The 24329-nt window shown below is 41.5% G+C and overlaps 2 protein-coding genes across 3 annotated transcripts; both read right to left on the bottom strand.

Moving 5' to 3' along the window:
* On the bottom strand, nt 1-8694 carry mapk12a (mitogen-activated protein kinase 12a). Of its 2 annotated transcripts, none has more exons than XM_022189626.2 (12): nt 8036-8694; nt 7164-7293; nt 6866-6924; nt 6352-6463; nt 6227-6256; nt 5371-5418; nt 5043-5157; nt 3318-3389; nt 2601-2680; nt 2327-2405; nt 2065-2238; nt 1-1875 (listed from the first exon to the last, which is right to left on the bottom strand). In XM_022189626.2, exons 1-12 carry the CDS (start codon nt 8152-8154, stop codon nt 1808-1810), a joined length of 1086 nt encoding a protein of 361 aa, XP_022045318.1. In that variant the 5' UTR covers nt 8155-8694; the 3' UTR covers nt 1-1807. The 2 variants fall into 2 exon arrangements, with proteins under 2 accessions (XP_022045318.1, XP_022045319.1); XM_022189627.2 differs by having other exon boundaries at nt 8065-8175.
* A 117-nt stretch (nt 8695-8811) lies between these two features.
* On the bottom strand, nt 8812-16605 carry selenoo1 (selenoprotein O1). Its single transcript, XM_022189625.2, has 9 exons — nt 15931-16605; nt 14536-14739; nt 14274-14451; nt 13674-13804; nt 13274-13551; nt 12995-13163; nt 11652-11837; nt 11291-11447; nt 8812-10111 (listed from the first exon to the last, which is right to left on the bottom strand). Exons 1-9 carry the CDS (start codon nt 16482-16484, stop codon nt 9896-9898), a joined length of 2073 nt encoding a protein of 690 aa, XP_022045317.1. The 5' UTR covers nt 16485-16605; the 3' UTR covers nt 8812-9895.
* Nucleotides 16606-24329: the final 7724 nt, after the last annotated feature.

Genomic DNA, 24329 nt, shown 5'->3' with positions numbered 1-24329 from the left:
TTATTTATCAAGTGAATCTTTAATATTAAAAATGCATCAATGGTGCAAGAAACAAGAATTCATGAATCACTCTGGAAAACGCGTTTTTTTTTTTTTTCCAGTTTCACAAAATCCAAAGTGATCAGTAACACCTGTGTTTGAAATCAAAACGTGAATGTTTGTGCACACCCTGCTGAGGGATTTCAGAGGATCAGCAGCTCAGCAGTGTTTCTGTTTGGTCGTTATCTCTAAGGCCACCGGGAGAAACAGCAAGGTCGCAGCTGCAGACGACACACAAACACCCACACAGAAACAACTGTCCCCACAGTTCAAATCAAATGTCTCCTAGACAGAGAGAGAGTTGTCACTGAAGGGTAAATTTACATATTAAAATATAACTACCGTCAATCAAAGTAATTCTCTGCAGCCTGATGCATTATCGTGGCCCTGTCACCTGTAAATGATGCTTTGAATAAGGAACGATTGTCATCGGATTGCAAAAGATATTCAGCATTGGTGTCTTGATTTGTACCTAAAACCAGCTAGTAGGGGGTAATGGACGCTACAAATAATACACGTACCACTCAAACAGAAATTAATCTTAATTTTTTAGCTCAGATAAATAGCTAAACAATAACACCACTTTGAATGTAATCCATTGACTGTAGGGTTACCAATCAAAATGTTTTTCTTGACTGAAATCAGTCATGCATACAGTTCAGACAACAAGTATTTGGACAGTTCAACATTTTTTTGTCATTTAGATTCTGTGCTTCAGCAGATTGAAATCTGAAGCAAATGAATCAATACTACCATACAGTACCAAGTCGCAGCTTTAATTTGGTTGGGTTTGTGCGTAGCTTTATAATAATATCGCAACAACTGAGGGTGAGATGTGGCTCTTTCAACGCTGCCTAAATTACAAGGGTTCAAAAGTAATTGGCCACTTGGTTGCTAAGTGTTTGTTGGTCCGCTGTGTGTTATTAAAGACTGAGTTTGAGTTTTTCATCAGTAGGAGGACCAAAGAGACTCATAAAATCTAACGCAGGATATTAAATGTAGTTTGTTTGCCAAACCCAACACTTGGTACAGTGGGTGCACACAGAAAAGCTAGAACATGGCAAATGTCCTTGTAGACTGATGCGCACAAGATGATCAAACCATCAGTTACATGGTGCAGAAAAGCCCTTATATGAGTGTGCAAGACGTCAAGAATGTTCTCCAAGATGTTCTCTTGTCCGTCATGAAGATGAATCCTCTGAGGTTATCCTCAACTGAACGGGTCAATCAGCTGATCTCAATCCAAATGTGCTGGAATCCACTCGCTGAAGACCCCCCAACAAGAAAAAGATGAAGGTGGCTGCCGTGAAAATGTGGGAGGGTATTATCGGGGGAGGATTCAGAGTGTCTACTGAAGTCTGTGAGTCTTCAGATGGTCACTGACAGCAAAGAATTTTCCACGAATGCTCTTTGTACAAATCTACCCAGCTGCGTTTGAACCCCTTTAATCATCTGGACACTAAGTCTTACAAGAGCACATAGTTTCTTACTATCGTGATTCAAACCATATCAAATGAAAGCTGAGAATTTTAAATTAGTATCCATTATTTTACAACAACAAAAAAAGCGTAGTTCTCCAAATACTTCTGATCTGGACTCATGGTGAGCTAACAGATCATCGTCGGCTTTGTGAGGAAGTGCTGAGAGAGAGCAGCATCGGTGGACGTTCATTAAGCCTCGTGATCAAAGAGTGCTCCCAGTTGGGGTGGACATAAAAAGACTTGTTGGTTTGTTCTGGTCCCAGGCTGCACAGTCATCTCTTTGTGTCTCACAGTGAGGTTTCCTTGGATTCCAGCAAAACAGGCTTGAAAGTTAAGATCTCTGTGAAGGTGTGACCTAAAGACAGACGCACAGCAGGAGATCAATCAATAAAACATAACAGCATCACATCGCCTGCCTCGTTTCCCTCTTTTCCCCTCCATCTGTCTGAAATTACATCCTCAGTACTGTTCTTTTGGGCTTCCTTAGCTATTGATGAATGTCATCAACTATTCCCTCTCCTCTGTCCTCCTAGTTGGTCCTTACGTTTCCACTGGTCCAGAGTAAGATCGGCGTTGTCTAGTGAGTGGTCGTATGGCTGCGCTTCCGTCTCCTCCTCTGGTTCTCTAAACTCGGAGAAGTAAGGCAGTGCTAGAGCATCTGCAGCATTGACTCGTCTCTCCGGATCCAGCAGTAACATGCGCTCCATCACTGCCACGGCTGAGGAAAGAGAGAAAACCAAAAACCATATTGGAGTTTGACTACCAAAATGAAAGCACATCAAATGAAAAGGCTGAGCCCACCCTACCTTGTGGATTAGCGTTGGAAAACACCTTCTGAAGGTCCTTCTTTTCCACTTTTGGAAGACTTCTGATGTAACTTTTGGCCTGGGAGACGACAATACACAGACGGGCAAATGTGATTCACAATTGTACGCAAAATAAAAATACACTCAGTGTTTCGATATGGTGTCCAAATGTGCTTCAAGTTCCTAAAATTCTAAGGACTGAGCAGCTGAGCATAACAACAATCACCAAAGTGTTAATATAAGTCATCAAATGTTTCGCAATTTCTGAACTCACATCCTCAGAATCTAGTTTTGATATGAATTCCTGAGTTGGTGTTCCAGTGAGCTTCATGATCTCAGTCAGCTGATCGAGGTCTGAAAGGCCGGAGTCAAGGTTCAAAGGGGATATCTGCCACAGCAGTGCAGCTTTTTCAGTTAGATTCAGAGGAAATGACATGGAATCATATATAATTCTACACACTGATCAGCCACATTAAAACCACCGGCCTAATATTTTGTAGGTCCTCCTCCTGTAGCTAAAACAGCTCTGGGAGAAGCGCTGACTCTGGACCTCAGGGAGTATCCTGTTCTGTCTGGCAATGCAACTTTGGAAACAGATCCTTTGGTTCCTGTGGGCCACAGGGCGGGGTCTCGATGGATCATTCTTGTTTATGCGCATCCCTCAGATGCTCGATCAGATTGGGATCTGGTGAGTTTGAAGGCTACCTCATCACCTTGCTCTCTCTACCTGAGCAGTTTTTACATTACAACAAGGCATATTGTGCTGCTGAAGGAAACAGCTGGCATTGGAGGGAGCTGTTGCCATGGGGAAGATGTGCTTGGTCTGCAGCAATGTTTAGGTAACATCCATGTGAACGCTAGGACCCAAGGTTTCCCAGCAGAGCATTGCATTGTAACATGATGATTGATGTTCCTTTACATCACCCTTCAGTGGTTTTAATATTGTGCCAAATTGGGGTGAATTCTGAGGGTCGGAGTGGTGAAAGGATACGGTCGCTGCCTTTAAGGAGAGGTTTTCCTTGAAGCATCTCTGCCATGATGCAGCCCACTGACCAAATGTCCACTGAGGAAGAGACACAGAACAGAGCTGATAAGTTACACATTTAGGACACTGTAGGTTTGTGATCTGCAACATTGATGCACGTGAAGAGTGTGAAGTAAGGTGTAAAGGCAGCACCATCTAGTGGAAAATACTTACTGTAACATCCGTTAAACAGATATCTTCAACACTACACCATCTTGTGATAAAACAAAGCGTAAAGCTAGAGTTGCTGTATTTGTTGTAAATAAAAGACAAAAGAACTGGTCATCTGTGGCAGTCACAGCCCTGTAAAAATCCCATCCAATCACTGCATTTGGTCTACATGAGCAGATTGTACGAGCTACCTGGACACACTCATTGCTAGAGATAGTGAGAAAGTAGCACTGTAGTGGCAGTTTCAGTTCCACCTCAACCTGCAACATCTGACACTGCTGCACAATGCAAAGACAAGTGAGATAGCAGAGTGAAATTTACAGCCAAAAAAAGGCGGAAAAGCAAGAGCTAGTCACCTGTTACACTACTTACTAAAAAGTTACCATCCAAGAAAAAAAATAGCTTGGATAAAGCAAGAGGTCAGACAAGAGTAAACACTGGCTGGACTTTGCTGCACTGGAGGCAACTACAGGACTTCAAAGAACAGAATAGAATAGAATAGAATAGAATAGAATAGAATAGAATAGAATAGAATAGAGTTTTATTGCCATTTGCATGAGTTTTCTGGAGTCTGTTTTCAATGCAAGGAAAAACAAAATAAAATAAAATAATGAAAAAGGTAATGGCAGCAGCAATAAACAAGATAAATCTAAAATAAGTACACAATATAAAGCAAAATTTAAAAAAATTAGATTGCACATATTTTGTGATGTACACATTGTTCTTGCTGGTTTGTACAGCCTAAAAAGTGATACCACAGTAGCTCTTTTTTTCTTTTTCTTTTCCTTTTGTAGGATGAGGGTAACAGTATATGAGACATGATGTAGTCTGAATTTGCTGCCCTCCTCTCCTTACCGACAGTCTCTCCTGTGGGTTAGTCTTCCACCTGCACTCGTGTGTTTTTAAGGAGTGGCTGGAGAGGGATTCCCTGAAGAGAGGGGATAGTGTTTTGTTGTTTGTTTTCAGAATCTAGCTCACGCTTTTTGTTTCTGCAACTGTGCATGCTCTAGCTTTATTGTTCTTTAAAAATGTGTGTGTATGCTTGCATTTCTGATCCTCTACTGCATTTTGGAAGTCTATTTCTTTCATGTAGTGACACTGATGTGGTGTTTTAGCACCTTTCTAGCCTCCATCATTCACAATCCCACCAACAGAATTATAAATACCATACTATGCACTGCAGCTGCAAGACATGTCACATTTTCTGTAAAGTTTACTTAAAGCTACCGCTCACTTTTGCCATCTAACATTCTCTACCCACAAGCATCGAGCCCCGCTGAAAGCAACAGGTTCCATCTTGTTCTGTGCAGGTTGTAAAGGTCAATGTGGAAAATGTGGTGAATCACTCGCTGAAGCAGAAGCCCCGAGTGAAGGGCAAGCGAGTCCGCTAAAACACCAAACTCATGCTACACGTTGAAATAACAGACGGTTTCAGTGCTAATGGGTAGCTCTGAACGCGACACACTGATGAGAGATGGCAGTACAAGAGGGTGTTTTTCTCTTTAATAAGAGCTACATTACCCGTCTGAGTGTAGTGCATCCAGCTCAGGATGACCTCCGGCGCTCTGTACCAGCGAGTCACCACGTACCCCGTCATCTCACTGTCTGCCTGCCGCGCCAAACCGAAGTCTAAGATCTGACAGAACATGAAACGACATACAGTGGAGTTAGACGCAGCATAATTCACATCAAGATCCACTCTGGGGAGTAAGTCTAACAATAGGACTTGAGAAAACTCTGCACTGAATAGACAGTACATATAAATAAAGCAGCAATATGTGTTTTTTTAATTAACACAGATGAGGGGGGTCGAGCTTGTACGTGGATATTTTGGTGTGTGCAGACGTACCTTGAGCTCACAGTCTTGGTTGATGGCGAGATTTCCTGGTTTGAGGTCCTGCGAAGGTCAATATAACAAGACAGACTGTTAGAATGTGCTAAATGTGAAGCAACAGTGCATACTAATAGTATCTATTTCCACTTAGATGAAAAAGTATGTGAACACAATTTGTATCTCTCTCATTCACAGTGGTAGAAGTACATAAACTTGATTGCTGTACTTTACTTGAGGATTATACTTCTACTCTACTACATCTGAGGCAAATACTGCACTCTTTAGTCCACTATACTACTGTTTAGTTTTCAGATTACAATTTTCATACCCTTTCTGTCCCGTAAAAACTCTGTATCTCCAAATCTCCAAATCAAATGCTTTTGAATTAATAAAGTGAGCAATTTACTGTTTCTTTCTGGATTGGGCACATTCCCCTTCTTATTAAAATCCTCTTGGATTAGCTGTAAAATGTGACCAAGCTGAAAAGAGGGCTGGATTTCTGAACCCATGAAAAATTGGCCTGTTGGAGAGGTGTAATTCTCACAGGACAGCAATGCTAAAAACAAATGATCTTATGGTGCATTGCTGTAGACTGAACAACAGTGAATAAAATAGTTCAAATAGCTCCACGTTAAACACCTACAGTGACAAAATGCTAAATGTAAAAACAATAATCTTAACCTGAAAGCAGTAAACCACTGACAGGACAGTTTTTCTGCAGAGTAAGTCCTTTCACTTTGGAGCTTTTCCCTTAAGTAAGCTTTTGAATGCCTGACTTTTAGTGGAGTATCCTTTTACTTAAAGCATCTAACTGCTTCTTCTACCACTGCACAAACGTACACGGTGGAAACATAAATATAAGACGACTCACCCTGTGGATTATTCCGGCAGAATGAATATACTGTAACAAAGAAATGACACATAGGGTTTAACCAAGTGAAAGGAAGTAATAAAGTATTAGCAGCTACTGTATGTATGATCAAAGTAGAGCTTCACCTTAAGCCCTTTGAGCATCTGATACACCAAATACTGAATTTTTTCCTCTGAAAGTCTCTGCAGCTTCATCAGCTTCCCCAGGTCTGTGCCCATGAATGGCATCACCAGATAGCTTGAAAGAAAGAAGAAATTAAAATCCATCCATAATCTATTATCTATACACCGCTTAATCCTCATCAGGGTCGCAGGTGCTGGTGGAGTTTATCCCAGCTGACTGAGAGCAAAGGCAGGGGACTCATACTCACGCCTACGGACAATTTAGAATCACCAGTTAACCTCAGTGTGTTTTTGGACTGGAGGAGAAAGCCGGAGTAACCCACATGAGCACAGAGAGAACATGCAAACTCCACACATAAAGATCCCAGCCCCAGGCCGGGATGCAAACTGGGGACCTTCCAGCTGTGAAGTGACAGTGCGAACCATCGAGCCACTGTGCAGTCCCAGAAATGATCATTATTAATACTTTAAAGCACTTAGAACAGGATAATGTTGCTCTACTGCAGTAAATACTTACAAATCATGGAATCTGTCCAGAGAGAGGTCAGCAGTAAACACGTCTACCAGGCCGATCACCTGCATCACAAGGAAATGAAATTATATCGTATTGCATCGTATAAAGTTTTAGTACTTTCATGAATACATTTTTTCGTGCCAGAAATGCTAAACGATCAGTGTTAGATGTGGGTTCTTTATCTATCTATCTATCTATAGACTTGTGTGTCTAATCCTTTTGGGTTTTTTTAGCCAATATTCTCATTTCATTCTTCGAAACTTAAACCCCTTCCCTTGCATACTTGAATGTCTGGACTCACATTCTCGTGTTTCATGTGCTTGAGCAGCCTCAGCTCCCTGTAGGCCCGCTTAGCGAAGATCTCAGACTGAAAAGGTCTGTAGAGCTTCTTGATGGCCACCTTGGCTCCTGTTCTGGAGTCCAGCGCTGAGCTGAGGGATGGAATATAAGGTATGAGACAAAACAGCTGATCTGCAACATAACCAGGATGAGGAAAAAATAATAATATCCAGGAACTTCCCTGTGATCAGGATATAAAGTATATGTCCTAGATTTTTTTAGTTTGGGCGTGTGGCTGCAGTGTAATTGCGTATCTGTGTACACAGTGACCAGAAGATAACACAGCCTCTCCTTTCCTTCTCTTATCTGCCACAGCACAATTTACAGCCTGCATTCGGCCACAATTTTCTCAGAGCTGTTCATGTGTTATTAAGTTGTATTCAGTCAGACAGAGCATTTGAGAACCGCCCACAGAGTTAATCATTGATAACAAAGAGGGCAGCATGCTGCGAGACGCACAAAGGTGCCTGAAAAGCAGCTGCTCGTTGTTGTGTTTCTCTAAACTTGACTGCGCGCAACTATTTCACACGCCAATGCGTTCTTCATAATCCAGCCGATAGTGTCGGAGATTGAGTTGTCAGGCTGACTGTGGAGAGAGAAGCGCACAGAAGCGGAGGTGCAAAGTGTCTCCATCATATGAGGAAGTGAAGCAGCATGTGTTCAGCGGAGCGCACATACTTTTTCTTTTGTTTGGCTGTGGCACAGTGCGCCTGCCTGTATGGCACCATCTGCTCCGCAGCTCTCTATTGTTAAGACTGTCCCGCATCAAGCAGCAGTGCTATCAGTGTTAAAGCTTCTGCTTTTTTTCTTTTAAATCTCGCACATTTCACTTACCACACCGTCCCGTACGCCCCGGTGCCCACCTGCTTCAGATCGCGGTACCGCTCCGGTACTTCCCACGAGGTTTTGTTGACTTCCTGGCGATAATAACCGGGTCTAACTCGCATAGTCATCTTTTTTTCGCAAAAATCCACACAACAAATCTAAAAGAGGCCCGTTTTTGATTCTTTTGTCTGCTCCGTCTCTACACACCCATTGTTCCAGATAGCACCTATGCGCTCACTCTCGATCATTGCGCAGCTCCGCTCAGGGCGCACCCTGAGGTCGCCAAAAGCCACTCCCGAGTCCTGCTGAAGGCCTACAATTAAAGGTGAAGAGGAGATAGGAATGTAACACTAGAAAGCGCAGTAAACATTACTTTGAAATGCGTTGGTAGGTGTGCGCAATTTGGGTAGCAGCCTTAAAAACAGAAGTATACTCTGTTTTTTCTATAAATAACACCCAATGTGGACTATTTTCCTGCTGTGAACTGAAGCACTAAACAGGTTTGGGGCTTGCTGGGACACGAACGTCACACATGCCAAGAGGTGCAAACGAAGACAAGTACCGTATGTGTTTTGAGGGAAAAAAAACGGATTCTATTAGAAATCCTAAAAACAGAACAAGGAAAACTCACTGAGATTAACCCTTTTCCTACCACTGAGTGGAAAAACAGACTGAAAGATTGCAAGGTTAAAAAAAATTTCAGGCAGAACAAATAAAGTAAGAAGGTGGATCTTTGTTCTTAAAATGAAAAGACAGCTGCCAGAAAATATAAAAAAGACACAACATCCCACTGACTACTCAGTTTATTGAAACAGGTTAAGGAAGAACTCAAGCAAAAAAATTACAGAGAATCTCAGTGCAATCCCATCATTTCTTGTGTGTTCTGCTCGACAGAATTAGATCAATAAGTGCCTTTTGTATCAGTACTGCTCAACTCAATAACCTCAAATTCATGAATGGGTATCAGGGGTTTTCCCTTCATACGAAATCACATCTGTGGCAAAACCTAAACTTCCTCTTTTTGAATAACCACAAAGCTGGTTAGTCAAATTCACATATTTTTCCTTCCATTAACTTGTTTGTTAAAATCACAATGCTTATTGGATATAGTGGATAACTAAAAAGGTGAGTTGTGATGGTGGTTCAGTATCAGTATAGTGGTGCTATGACAATGGCAAAAGGCAATCATTTGTACAATCGGAAATTTCATTGTGCGTGTTCACCTACTGCGGCTTTTTTTTCTTTTTCGATCAAGTGCAATCATTCCCTTTCACCTGCAGACATAAAATCATCATTACTCGCACACAAACACGTCATATTATTTGGTATGTTGTTGAGGCGACACCTCACGGTTCGTCAGAGTCAGACAGGTCCTTGGCGGACTTGTTGTCTGTCTCATCATTAATAGCTACTAAACACCAAACAGACAGAGAATACGTCAAGCTGAGTTTCTATACAGGAACAAAATTGCACATGTGCACAGTGTTGTAAAAAAGTCCAGCCTTTTTCCTTTCAGGAAGCATCAACTGACCTCACCTACCAATTTTTGGCATCAAAACTCACTGCAACTTGGAAGCAACCTACAAATTAAAAGTCATTTCTCAGATTCTCGTTTCAACAGACTTGGCAAGATTGAAATGTTTTTGTATCTGTGCAACCAAACTCAACACTTCCTGTCTGTTTTGTGTCATCTAGCTCACCTATGAGGTGTCCTGCCTCATGCTAACTTCCTTGCTGCTGCCTGCCAAAGCAATGCAGAGTTTGGTGAGAAGAGTGCATGGTGGGATATAAAAGGTACAAATATATGAATTAAACACCAATAAACTCTCTTATTGCTTTAGGCAGTACAGCTAACAGTCAAGGAAGTGATTACGAAGATCATGTGACACAGATTTCTTGGGCCCAAGCAGGAGGTTTACTGTCATAGGGGACGGCGTTTCTAGACGTAGACGCTTCTTGCTGTTGCTCCTCTCCTTCGTCTCTTTCTGTTTGTGCAGTGGCTCCGTCTCCACCCATCCAAGCAGGAAGCTCCAGACCCGGCTGATCGGAGAACGGCTTCTCCAGAACCTTGAGGACCCGCTGGACCTGCAGCACAGAGAGGAAGTGAGAGAAGAGAGCAGGTGAACACTCCGAAAGTGAAACGCTGAAGCTGAAGAGAGCAAAAGGGAATTAAGGGTAAGTGAGGTGCTTTTTTATCATCATTTTGCTCCTCTGAGATCATGTTTATGTAAAAACTGAATGCTGTCACAGACGCATGACAGTCTAAATCAAATGGGGTGACTCCACCTTAAATCACTAAATTTAAAGAGCAATTTCTGCTTGATCATCTCGGTTTTGCCTGCTATTTTGTAGCATAAAACATAGGTATATTTATGAAGACATTAGTCAAATTTTATCTAAGAAAATATATACGTCTCTTAATATGGGCATATTCTTCATTTTTAGACTGTTCAATTGGGATTAGAATTGGATTATCTATGAAAGTTCAATTCAATTGTATTTTTCATTTTGTGACCAACTAATGGTAAATGGTCCGTATTTATATAGCGCTTTTACTATACCTGCAAGGTACCCAAAGCGCTTTACAAGATACATCACATTCACCCATTCACACACACATTCACACACTGATGGCAGAAGCTGCCATGCAAGGCGCTAACCATGACCCATCAGGAGCAGTTAGGGGTTAGGTGTCCTGCTCAGGGACACCTCGACATGAGCACAATGGGCCGAGGATCGAACCGGCAACCTTCCGGTTGCAAGATGGCCAAGTATTTCATAAACAAGTGTTCTATATGTTCTGTTTTGTACTACTGAAAAGTGCAACTACATAAGGTTCACAAGGCATCATTAGTTGTTTTCTACATCATCAATGTTTTTATTAATATGAGCCCAAAGACAGGACTTTTCATGACAGCTTAAATTTTTTCACATATTTCAACTCAGCCATAATCCCAGATTATTTGATCTATTTGTCCGAAATAACTGTGAACATTTTACAACACAGCCTCAAATTTACTGACACTGAAAGGGGATTTTTCAATAACTTATCTGAGAAACTCTTGATATATCGATCAAAAAATTCACAGATACCATTTTAAATACTCAGAATGTAGAATAAACTAAAAGTTTCAAGCAAATGAGAGATCATCAAGCATAAATGCCTTGATGATTTAAGGTTGAATAACCCCACGCTTAGGCACAAGGTTGCATTAAATAACTGTGTGTTTCAGGTTTCTAACCAACATCGGACCAGAACCTGACCTCAGAGAAGTCGCCGTTTTCAGCGGCCTCTATGGCATTCTGGGCAATGTAGTTTCTGAGCACCACTCGAGGGTTGCTGCTGTCCATCACCTTCACCCTCTCCTCCTGCACGGCCTGCACATCGCTCTGGCCCTCCAGTTCCAGAGCCAGACGTTTCCTGTGGCAGAGATAACGCAAAGCACTCACTCAGACAGTTACAGTAATGGAACAACATCCGCCTCGACGCACCATTTCCTCCTCATTCTGTCTGTCCGCCCCTTTTTAGCAGTCACACGTCCACCCATTACCAAAAAATCTCTCCCCTGGTCCTTTCACTTCCTCTCGTTTGCTTCTAAAACCTTGCCTATTATTTTTATTTCACCTATAGCGTGTGATCCAGGAGGTCCACTCCTCGGCGTGTTTGGTTCTCAGCTCCTCCTGGCTCGTCTCCATCAGGTCTTTCAGTCTGCTCAGCCTTTCTAACTGCCTCGCTATTGTTGCTCTGTCTGAGATCATCTGGAACAGCGCTGGGTTGCTCTGAGCCATAGAAAGCAGCATCGCCAGCTCACTGTTGACAGAAAACATAACAGTTATAATCCTTATTGGCATGCTGGAAAAAAAACAGGACTAGTGCTACCAAAGCAGGCGATCCCAGAGTTGCTGGAGACTTAGTGGGGAAAATGAGGTAAAAAGATCATCTCTATTGTGCTTTTAATCCCACTGACTGTGTTGTCATGTGCAAAAATCAAGATTAGATTAGGCAGGAAACATGTTGAAGTGTGGTTTTCGGATTACTCTGTTTTTTTTTCCAAGTTTGGTGTCTGAATGAAGCAGCAGATATAATTGTGTGTACACAGTACTGTACGCAAACACAGAATGGAACTGTATATTTTCTCTGCAGTTGTTCCTCTTGTCTGTGACAAATGACTGCTGCTGATTTTCTTTTGTTTCTATCTGGGGCGGTGAGGTTACAGACTGGTACGTCTAGAAAGTAAAACAGCTTTATTAAGTTTGGCTTTTTATCAAATTAAATATTTTCCAACCCCATTTTGAAACTGGAACAGAAAGAGATCAGACTGCACAGATCGTCAGCACTGGAAGACATTAAAACTGCACTAAATTAGATTTCTGAAAGGGATAAACATGCAAACTTATAACCCACCTCTGCAGGTCCCATCAGCTCTACAAAAGCTTCTTTATTACTGGTGTGATATTGCACTGATGCTAGACTTTAAATTTACATTTGGTCAAAACCATGACTCCAAATCAAGTTCCTTTGTGTCATTTGAACGCATCAGTTGTGTTTGCTGATGCGGTTCGCTGTAGTAAATTTGATTTTTAATATCAGTGTTGTGATCAAAAACAATAAGTAATTCTGATTAAAAACATCGTAGGTGGCAGCATGGAGTTACATCACTTTTCTAAAACAATATTTCCCTTTGCCAAGTGTAAAATGAAACTATCATAGAGCCTCACTAGTGTCACCCAGTGGTTGCAACATGTATCACATCAAATAAAACTGCTCAACCTCATTATTATAATATCTTTATTAAGTCAAAAACCTTTAAGAACAGAATAGAATAGAATGACAAATGTCCTTGTCACTGGGATTCTATATCATTTTATTCCTCATGACGTCTAAAAAACACTTGGATTTACATTTAATTGCTGTAATATGACACATTTTGTACTGTTTGGGTTATTGTTTGGGCTCGGGTTGCTCACCGTGGATCCATGGTGGGTTTGTTGGCAGCTTTGAGCTCCTCTAAGGAGGCACATTGCTCCAGCAGGAGGTCTGTGGCTTTCTTTGTGAGATCCTCGTTTCCTTCGCTTTGTCCCTCAGTGGGGCAGGAAATCTGACTCAAGCTACGGAAGGTGTTGGTGAAGTCAGCACCTGGAAGAGGGGGATAGAACTGAAGATGTTACTATGATGCTGCACCAGTCGTTATTAAAAAGGTTGAAAGAGGAAATGTACAGAATAACGCTCTCCTCCATACATCCCACCTGTGTTGTGCATCGTCTGCAGCAGCTGAGTGATCAGGAGCTCATCCTCAGGTTCCTCTTTCTTCAGCAAGCCCAGCTTCTTCCTCATGTTCTCCAGGTAAAAGCGGTTGAACAGATCCAGGTACTCGTCCATAACAGCTTCAGCCCGGTCCAGTGGCAGCTCTGGAGCAAGAGCCTCCGCCAGCTTCACCAAGTTCCACCTGCAGATAGCTGGCTGGGCCTGGTAGGAGTAGCGGCCTGAGTTGTCGGAGGCATTGCAAATGAAATCTGGATCAAACCTGAGAGGGATGAAGAAAGGTCAAAGCCACAGATGGAGAATAATAATGATTAATACAACATTGTTTTCAGTACTGCAAGATGATGTCACAGTCAGTCAGGAAACGCTGTGTCTGTATTTGACCTGTCCATGAAGCCATATGGACCATAGTCCAGCGTCACCCCCAGGATGCTCATGTTATCTGTGTTCAGGACTCCATGACAGAATCCGACACACTGCCACTGAGCCACCAGTCGAGCCGTACGAAGCATCACCTGCATACAGGAAGAGAGGGCAGCAAACCCATATTACAGATGAATGGGTACTGTATCTCCAAATTCATCTCAGTCTGGAAACATCCCTGTGCAGCACAGAGGAGATGATTTCCTCGTAATTCAATGAGGAAAATGTCAGAAGCCCGAATCCTGGTGAATAACCGGATTTTGTATGAAGCAGAGGCTCTAGGAAGAGTCGTGCAGCTGCTGCATCAATCAATACAGTATCTACCTACTTCTGCCAATGTGCTGAATCATGCAGTGACTCAGCACATTCAGTACCATCTACAGCAGCTTAACAGGATAAGAGGATCCAAATGTTCTTGGCTTCCAGTCTAATGCCAGGCCTTGAAGCTACTATATGCTGGTTTAAGTTAACCCTGAGTATGCAGTAGTCTTCTAGTTACTGCTAAAGCACCATTTTACTCTTTGACATGTTGACATGTGAGAGCGTTACTCGGGCTCTGACCTCTCTGAAGAAAGCCACGTTCCTCTCCACCCTGTCCGGGTAGTTCTGCTGAATCTCAGGGTAGAACATGTCGATGACATAATCCATCATCTGACCCCGAATCTCGTCACGTCCGTAACTCGGACCCTGGCGACCTGTGAACTCATCAGCCTGCTTGAAGATCTCAAAGGATCCAAACCTGAGAAGACAAGTAGCTCCTTGGTAAACATCTTCAGAAGCTCAGACATCAGCGACTGATGACAGACAGACAACATGCGCTCACCTGAGGAACGTAGGAGCGATGCGGAGGACGACAGAGCATCTCTCATGACGAGGGTTCCCGCTGTAGTAAATGTCCCGTATGACCCTGCTGTCAGAGGTCACCACAGAACCGGCTCTGGTGGTGGGAACACCAAGGAAGTGCATCGCCTCGCTGCACAGGAACTCTCTGATGCTGGAGCGTAGGACCTTACGGCCATCAGCTTGTCTGTGATGGAGAAAGGGACAAAACAAAAGTTTTGTTATTCATGTTTTCAAGTGTATAGTAGAACTAACATGACAGATTAAAAAAAAGAGGTCACATCTATCTCCTCTAACATTATAGACTGCGACATAATAACGAACACCAGGGCTGCAACGAACAATTGTTTCATTGTCCATCTAATCTTGTTCAGTATTTCCTCAATCATTTAATTTGCTGTCAGGAAACTGTGAAAAATGAGAATCTGTTTCCCAGAGCCCAAAATGACGTCAAAAAATACCTTAATTTGTCTATAGCCACAAAATATTTACATTTAAAAAGCTGGAATAATAGAAATACTTCCTTGATCCCCAAAGGGACGTTCTGTTGTTACAGTAGCAGGCACACAGAGTAAAGTGACCACGACAATACAAATAACTAAGACAACTTAAATAATTGTGGGACTTTTTATAACATAGTTGACATGTTTGCTGTCTGCAGGCCTAAAATCTATGATAATCAAATACCACATGACATTTGTAGAGAAAAATTCTTCTATATATCATATATACATATATTATATAGTGAAATTGGAGTCTTCCAGTCTTTTCTTCAGGAGGAAATGACATCTTGTGGAGCAGGTCATGTGATCTGGAATTAACACACTTCCTCGAGAGGTGTTTTTGTAATAACTTTGTAGTAACTTAGTTAAAAGTGATTTCTTGAACACAGATACAATTTGTTATTTTCCATATAAAATTTGATATATTGCCAAAACAGAAGTATTTGTCATGATTCTCTCAACTTAATAAAAAGATACAATCAAAACAATTTCTGAATAAGCTCATTTTATTATTGTTTATCGAAGTAGAAAGTGTTTGTCATTAAATTTGGACAGTTATTTAGTTGACATTTTTGTGATATCCACTCATTCTGTATTAATAAGTGATTGTTTCCATAATAAATAATTACGGAATTTGCAAAGACATGATCATACTGAACATAAAAACATTAGGTTTTGGACTTTTTTTTTTAATAAAAATGTATGCAAGATATATCACATGGACTTCAAAGGTCTCTCATTTACTTACTGACCCTACTAAGAAACAAAATGCATAATAAAATGTATATTATAATGTAAAGAGAACTTTTAGCTGAAAATGTATGGTTCACGATTAATTTAATAGTCAACACTAACATTAAAGTAACTTCCTGCACCTGGAATAAGGGGTCAGTCCGGCTCCTTTCACCTGGATCTCCCACCTCCCGCTGGGGTTTTCCCGGAGCAGCTCGGGATCTTGCCCGGGTGGTACCTTCACCTCCCCCAGGTAGCAGGCCGCCCCGTCGCCCAGCTGCCCGGCGAACTGTCCGAACTGGTGGCCGCAGTAGCAGTGCGCAGCCGGCTCGGATCCGGGCATCACTCTGGACCCGCTGAGGTACTCTGGCCCCAGAGGGTCGTTCAGGACCTCCTCTCCGTCCAGCCCTAGCAGCGCCAGGGCTTCGTGCGACACCGCCACGAACCGGGGCTTGGTCAGCGGCTGCGGCTTCACCCGGGAGAAACACGCTCCCTTCACCTGCCGCACCCCGGCCTCCTCGGACGGATCCAGAGGAAGTTTCTTCAGGGCGACGTTGTCAAAGTCGAGCCGCTCCAACGAGGAACGACTCACCCCCAGACCCATGTCGTCCATCCCGACCGAGCCGAGGAGTCTGAACGCGGACACACCGGGGAGGAAGATGCGTGACGGTCCCAGCCGAGGTCCTAAATATGCCATCCAAGCTGGGCCATCTGTCCAGCCGCTGGCGCAGTTAGAAAGTGGTCACTAATCATGCTTTCATAATCCTGCTGCTACAGCGGATGTTTGCAAGACACGGTGCACCACTATTACCCGTCCGACTGGAAACAACGGGAAATAGAAAAGCACACAGAGTGCGGTACTCCGCCAAGGCTGCTCAGTTCACTAAAAGTCATAGTTTATATACTACACTATGACGTTTTTCCATATTTTGGACGACATATTAAATTATGATGTTTTGGGGCCCTTTTGTTGGTTTTGGTCAATAGGTAAGTAGAGAGGAAGAAAGAGACTGGCTTGATTCTAGCTCATTGCCCGATACTGCAGGTCTTTCCTAAGGCAGTCCTGTTTATAAGTCTCCCGCTCAGCCAGTTGAGCTACCCCGGCACCTTTTTTACACTTTTTGGATGGCATACTAAACTCTAACTTTTTTATATACATTTTGGACGACATACAAAACTAGAAAAGCACTCAGAGAGTACAGTACTCCACCAAGGTTGCTCAGTTCACTGAAATGTCTTCATTCAGACATACTATACAATGACGTTTCTGTCAAAGTTGTTTTTGTGTCCATCTGTTGGTTTTATTCAATAGGTAAGTAAAGAGGAAGACAGGAAAACAGCGAAGACCTGCAAAAAAGTGTCAAGAGCTGGAATCAAACCTACGTCTCTGACACAGTAAGGGGTGGACTGGCCATCTGGCATACCGGGCACTGTCCCGGTGGGCTGGTCAACAGGTTCCCCCAGACCTGTAATCAGTAAATTGTAATGACATTTTAAATTTCACGTGTCGCTTCTATTATCCCAGCACAGCTTTTCCAGTGTGTGCCTCGGTGGTTATCAGCTCAGGAAGCACATAGACCAATTACAAACGAATTCAGGCATCCCACGTGATCCTACTCAGCCAATGAAATCTCTGCATTGTAGCCGCTAAGCAACCTCGGCGTTCAGAAAACTGTTTAGAGGCAAAGGACAGATTAGAGGACAGAGCAGATAGAAAGACAAATAATGCGACACCAAGAAGAAAGTAGCCCACACATGCTGATTATGTTTGGCTAAACATACAGCTATGAGGCAGTTTTCTCAACTATGAATGTAATCCAAAGTAAATATCGTACCAGACTGACCAATGAGCTCCAAATGTGTTTGAAAACGACGATTCAAAATACTGACAGGACAACTTGCATCTCAGTTCTCCTATGAAACAGTAGGGATATAAGGGGAGAGATATAAGATGGGAAGAAATGTGAAAGTGTTCAATTTAGTGGCGGGGGGGGGAGTGGTCCCCCTCGTGATCATTGGAATTCATTGGAAATTTACATTACTGATACTCCAATTTCCGACGCTCCTGAACGCAACTTCGTTGTCCGACTGCACCTGAATGGAACAATGACATTAGTTTGATCTTTTAATTGTATTTTGTTTGAATTTGAAGTCGCTTTGAAGATGTTTCCTGATGCCGGAGGAGAAGACAAGCAGCTTTGTACCTCAGTGAGTTACATTTTATATGATTAAGAATTCTTATTCAGTTTAACACGAGATGACACAACAGTTCATTGAGTATTTCAGAGCCAGTTTTTTCGCACGACATAGTAAACTATGATATTTTTGGCCATTTTTGGACGACATACTAAACTATGACGTTTTTTGTCCATTATCGCACAACATAGTAAACTGACATTTTTGTCCATTTTCGGACAACATACTAAACTATGACGTTTTATGTGCATTTTTGGACGACATACTAAACTATGACGTTTTTGTCCATTTTTGGACGACATACTAAACTATGACGTTTTTTTTGTCCATTATCGCACGACATACTAGACTATGACGTTTTTGTCCATTTTCGGACAAAAACTAACGTTTCTTTTCCATTTTTGGACGACATACTAAACTATGACGTTTTTGTCCATTTTTGGACAACATACTAAACTATGATGTTTTTTGTGCATTTTTGGACGACATACTAAAATATGATGTTTTTTGTCCGTTTTCGGACGACATACTGAAGTATGACGTTTTTGTGCGAACCGGTCCACGTTTTCCTCAACTCCAGTCCGGTCCACTTTTTGGAGCGATTCGGTCCACGTTTTCCTCAACTCCAGTCCGGTCCACTTTTTGGAGCGATCCGGTCCATGTTTTCCTCAACTCCAGTCCAGTCCACTTTTTGGAGCGATCCGGTCCATGTTTTCCACAACTCCAGTCCGGTCCATTTTTTGGAGCGATCCAGTCCATGTTTTCCTCAACTCCAGTCCGGTCCACTTTTTGGAGCGATCCGGTCCATGTTTTCCACAACTCCAGTCCGGTCCACTTTTTGGAGCGATCCGGTCCATGTTTTCCACAACTCCAGTCCGGTCCACTTTTTGGAGCGATCCGGTCCACGTTTTCCTCAACTCCAGTCCGGTCCACTTTTTGGAGCGATCCGGTCCACGTTTTCCTCAACTCCAGTCCGGTCCACTTTTTGGAGCGATCCGGTCCACGTTTTCCTCAACTCCAGTCCGGTCCACATTTTGGGCAACATACTAAAGTATGACGTTTCCTGTCTATTTTCAGACGACATACTAAACTATGACGTTTTTGTCGATTTTCGGACGACATACTAAACTATGACATTTTTGTCCGTTTTCGGACAACATACTAAACTATGACTTTTTTGTCCATTTTCGGACAAAAAATAACGTTTCTTTTCCATTTTCGGACGACATGGTAAACTATGACGTTTTTTATCCATTTTCCGACGACATACTAAACAATGACGTTTTTTTCCATTTTCGGACTAAAAATGATATTTTTGTCCATTTTCGGACAACAAACTAAACTATGACGTTTTTTGTGCATTTTTGGACGACATACTAAACTATGATGTTTTTTGTCCGTTTTCGGACGACATACTAAAGTATGACGTTTTTGTGCGAACCAGTCCATGTTTTCCTCAACTCCAGTCCGGTCCACTTTTTGGAGCGATCCGGTCCACGTTTTCCTCAACTCCAGTCCGGTCCACTTTTTGGTGAGATCCGGTCCACGTTTTCCTCAACTCCAGTCCGGTCCACTTTTTGGAGCGATCCGGTCCATGTTTTCCTCAACTCCAGTCTGGTTCACATTTTGGGCAACATACTGAAGTATGACGTTTCCTGTCTATTTTCGGACGACGTACAAAAAATGATATTTTTGTCCATTTTCGGACAACATACTAAACTATGACGTTTTTTTGTCCGTTTTCGGACGACATACTAAACTATGACGTTTTTTGTGCATTTTCGGACAAAAAATAACATTTCTTTTCCATTTTCGGATGACATGGTAAACTATGACGTTTTTTATCCATTTTCCGACGACATACTAAACTATGACGTTTTTGTCCATTTTTCGATGAAAAATAGCGTTTTTTTCCATTTTCGGACAACATACTAAACTATGACGTTTTTGTCAATTTTCGGACAAAAAATTACGTTTTTTCCACATTTTGGACAACATACTAAACTATGACGTTTTTTGTGCATTTTTGGATTACATACTAAACCATGACGTTTTTTGTCCATTTTCGGACAAAAAATAACGTCTCTTTTCCATTTTCGGACGACATGGTAAACTATGACGTTTTTTATCCATTTTCGGACGACATACTAAACTATGACGTTTTTGTCAATTTTCGGACTAAAAATGACGTTTTTTCCACATTTCGGACAACATACTAAACTATGACGTTTATTTGCATTTTTGGACGACATACTAAACTATAATGTTTTTGTCCATTTTCATACAAAAAATAACGTCTCTTCCATTTTTGGACGACATACTAAACAATGACGTTTTTTTCCATTTTCGGACGAAAAATGATGTTTTTGTCCATTTTCGGACAACATACTAAACGATGACGTTTTTTGTTCATTTTTGGATGACATACTAAACAATGATGTTTTTTGTCCATTATCGCACAACATAGTAAACTATGACATTTTTATCCATTTTCCGACGACATACTAAACTATGACGTTTTTTATCCATTTTCGGACGACATACTAAACTATGACGTTTTTGTCAATTTTCGGACTAAAAATGACGTTTTTTCCACATTTCGGTCAACATACTAAACTATGACGTTTATTTGCATTTTTGGACGACATACTAAACTATAATGTTTTTGTCCATTTTCATACAAAAAATAACGTCTCTTTTCCATTTTTGGACGACATACTAAACAATGACGTTTTTTTCCATTTTCGGACTAAATATGATGTTTTTTGTCCGTTTTCGGACGACATACTAAAGTATGACGTTTTTTTGTGAACCGGTCCATGTTTTCCTCAACTCCAGTCCGGTCCACTTTTTGGAGCGATCCGGTCCACGTTTTCCTCAACTCCAGTCCGGTCCACTTTTTGGTGCGATCCGGTCCACGTTTTCCTCAACTCCAGTCCGGTCCACTTTTTGGAGCGATCCAGTCCACGTTTTCCTCAACTCCAGTCCGGTCCACTTTTTGGAGCGATCCGGTCCACGTTTTCCTCAACTCCTTTCCGGTCCACTTTTTGGAGCGATCCGGTCCAGGTTTTCCTCAACTCCAGTCCGGTCCACTTTTTGGAGCGATCCGGTCCACGTTTTCCTCAGCTCCAGTCCGGTCCACTTTTTGGAGCGATCCGGTCCATGTTTTCCACAACTCCAGTCCGGTCCACTTTTTGGAGCGATCCGGTTCACGTTTTCCTCAACTCCAGTCCGGTCCACTTTTTGGAGCGATCCGGTCCATGTTTTCCACAACTCCAGTCCGGTCCACTTTTTGGAGCGATCCGGTCCACGTTTTCCTCAACTCCAGTCCGGTCCACTTTTTGGAGCGATCCGGTCCACGTTTTCCTCAACTCCAGTCCGGTCCACTTTTTGGAGCGATCCGGTCCACGTTTTCCTCAACTCCAGTCCGGTCCACATTTTGGGCAACATACTAAAGTATGACGTTTCCTGTCTATTTTCAGACGACATACTAAACTATGACGTTTTTGTCGATTTTCGGACGACATACTAAACTATGACATTTTTGTCCGTTTTCGGACAACATACTAAACTATGACTTTTTTGTCCATTTTCGGACAAAAAATAACGTTTCTTTTCCATTTTCGGACGACATGGTAAACTATGACGTTTTTTATCCATTTTCCGACGACATACTAAACAATGACGTTTTTTTCCATTTTCGGACTAAAAATGATATTTTTGTCCATTTTCGGACAACAAACTAAACTATGACGTTTTTTGTGCATTTTTGGACGACATACTAAACTATGATGTTTTTTGTCCGTTTTCGGACGACATACTAAAGTATGACGTTTTTGTGCGAACCAGTCCATGTTTTCCTCAACTCCAGTCCGGTCCACTTTTTGGAGCGATCCGGTCCACGTTTTCCTCAACTCCAGTCCGGTCCACTTTTTGGTGAGATCCGGTCCACGTTTTCCTCAACTCCAGTCCGGTCCACTTTTTGGAGCGATCCGGTCCATGTTTTCCTCAACTCCAGTCTGGTTCACATTTTGGGCAACATACTGAAGTATGACGTTTCCTGTCTATTTTCGGACGACGTACAAAAAATGATATTTTTGTCCATTTTCGGACAACATACTAAACTATGACGTTTTTTTGTCCGTTTTCGGACGACATACTAAACTATGACGTTTTTTGTGCATTTTCGGACAAAAAATAACATTTCTTTTCCATTTTCGGATGACATGGTAAACTATGACGTTTTTTATCCATTTTCCGACGACATACTAAACTATGACGTTTTTGTCCATTTTTCGATGAAAAATAGCGTTTTTTTTCCATTTTCGGACAACATACTAAACTATGACGTTTTTGTCAATTTTCGGACAAAAAATTACGTTTTTTCCACATTTTGGACAACATACTAAACTATGACGTTTTTTGTGCATTTTTGGATTACATACTAAACCATGACGTTTTTTGTCCATTTTCGGACAAAAAATAACGTCTCTTTTCCATTTTCGGACGACATGGTAAACTATGACGTTTTTTATCCATTTTCGGACGACATACTAAACTATGACGTTTTTGTCAATTTTCGGACTAAAAATGACGTTTTTTCCACATTTCGGACAACATACTAAACTATGACGTTTATTTGCATTTTTGGACGACATACTAAACTATAATGTTTTTGTCCATTTTCATACAAAAAATAACGTCTCTTCCATTTTTGGACGACATACTAAACAATGACGTTTTTTTCCATTTTCGGACGAAAAATGATGTTTTGTCCATTTTCGGACAACATACTAAACGATGACGTTTTTTGTTCATTTTTGGATGACATACTAAACAATGATGTTTTTTGTCCATTATCGCACAACATAGTAAACTATGACATTTTTATCCATTTTCCGACGACATACTAAACTATGACGTTTTTTATCCATTTTCGGACGACATACTAAACTATGACGTTTTTGTCAATTTTCGGACTAAAAATGACGTTTTTTCCACATTTCGGTCAACATACTAAACTATGACGTTTATTTGCATTTTTGGACGACATACTAAACTATAATGTTTTTGTCCATTTTCATACAAAAAATAACGTCTCTTTTCCATTTTTGGACGACATACTAAACAATGACGTTTTTTTCCATTTTCGGACTAAATATGATGTTTTTTGTCCGTTTTCGGACGACATACTAAAGTATGACGTTTTTTTGTGAACCGGTCCATGTTTTCCTCAACTCCAGTCCGGTCCACTTTTTGGAGCGATCCGGTCCACGTTTTCCTCAACTCCAGTCCGGTCCACTTTTTGGAGCGATCCGGTCCATGTTTTCCTCAACTCCAGTCCGGTCCACTTTTTTGTGCGATCCGGTCCACGTTTTCCTCAACTCCAGTCCGGTCCACTTTTTGGAGCGATCCGGTCCATGTTTTCCTCAACTCCAGTCCGGTCCACATTTTGAGCAACGTACTAAAGTATGACGTTTCCTGTCCATTTTCGGACAAAAAAATGACGTTTTTGTCCATTTATGGACTACATACTAAAGTATGACGCTTTTTGTCCATTATTGCACAACATAGTAAACTATGACATTTTTATCCATTTTCCGACGACATACTAAACTATGACATTTTTTTACCTATTTTCGGACGACATACTAAACTATGACGTTTTTGTCCATTTTCGGACAAAAAATGACATTTTTGTCCATTTTCGCACAATATACTAAACTATGACGTTTTTTGTCCATTATCGCACGACATCGTAAACTATGACGTTTTTTGTCCATTTTCGGACAAAAAATAACGTTTCTTTTCCATTTTCGGACGACATGGTAAACTATGACGTTTTTTATCCATTTTCCGACGACATACTAAACTATGACTTTTTTTGTGCATTTTTGGACTACATACTAAACGATGACTTTTTTGTCCATTATCGCACAACATAGTAAACTATGACATTTTTGGACAACATACTAAATTATAACATTTTATGTCCATTTTTGAAAGACATTCTGAACTATGACGGGGTTTTTTTGTCTATTTTCGGACAACATACTAAACTATGACGTTTTATGTGCATTTTTGGATGACATACTAAACTATGACGTTTTTTTCCATTTTCGGACAACATACTAAACTATGGCGTTTTTTTGTGCATTTTTGGACGACATACTAAACTATGATGTTTTTTGTCCGTTTTCGGACGACATACTAAACTATGACGTTTTTGTGCGAACCGGTCCATGTTTTCCACAACTCCAGTCCGGTCCACTTTTTGGAGCAATCCGGTCCACGTTTTCCCCAACTCCAGTCCGGTCCATTTTTTGGAGCGATCCAGTCCACATTT

Source organism: Acanthochromis polyacanthus, chromosome 8, assembly GCF_021347895.1.
Source record: "Acanthochromis polyacanthus isolate Apoly-LR-REF ecotype Palm Island chromosome 8, KAUST_Apoly_ChrSc, whole genome shotgun sequence".
NCBI classification, from domain to species: domain Eukaryota; kingdom Metazoa; phylum Chordata; class Actinopteri; family Pomacentridae; genus Acanthochromis; species Acanthochromis polyacanthus.
Note: the sequence above shows the minus strand (reverse complement) of the source record. Positions and strands in the feature narration are given on the sequence as shown.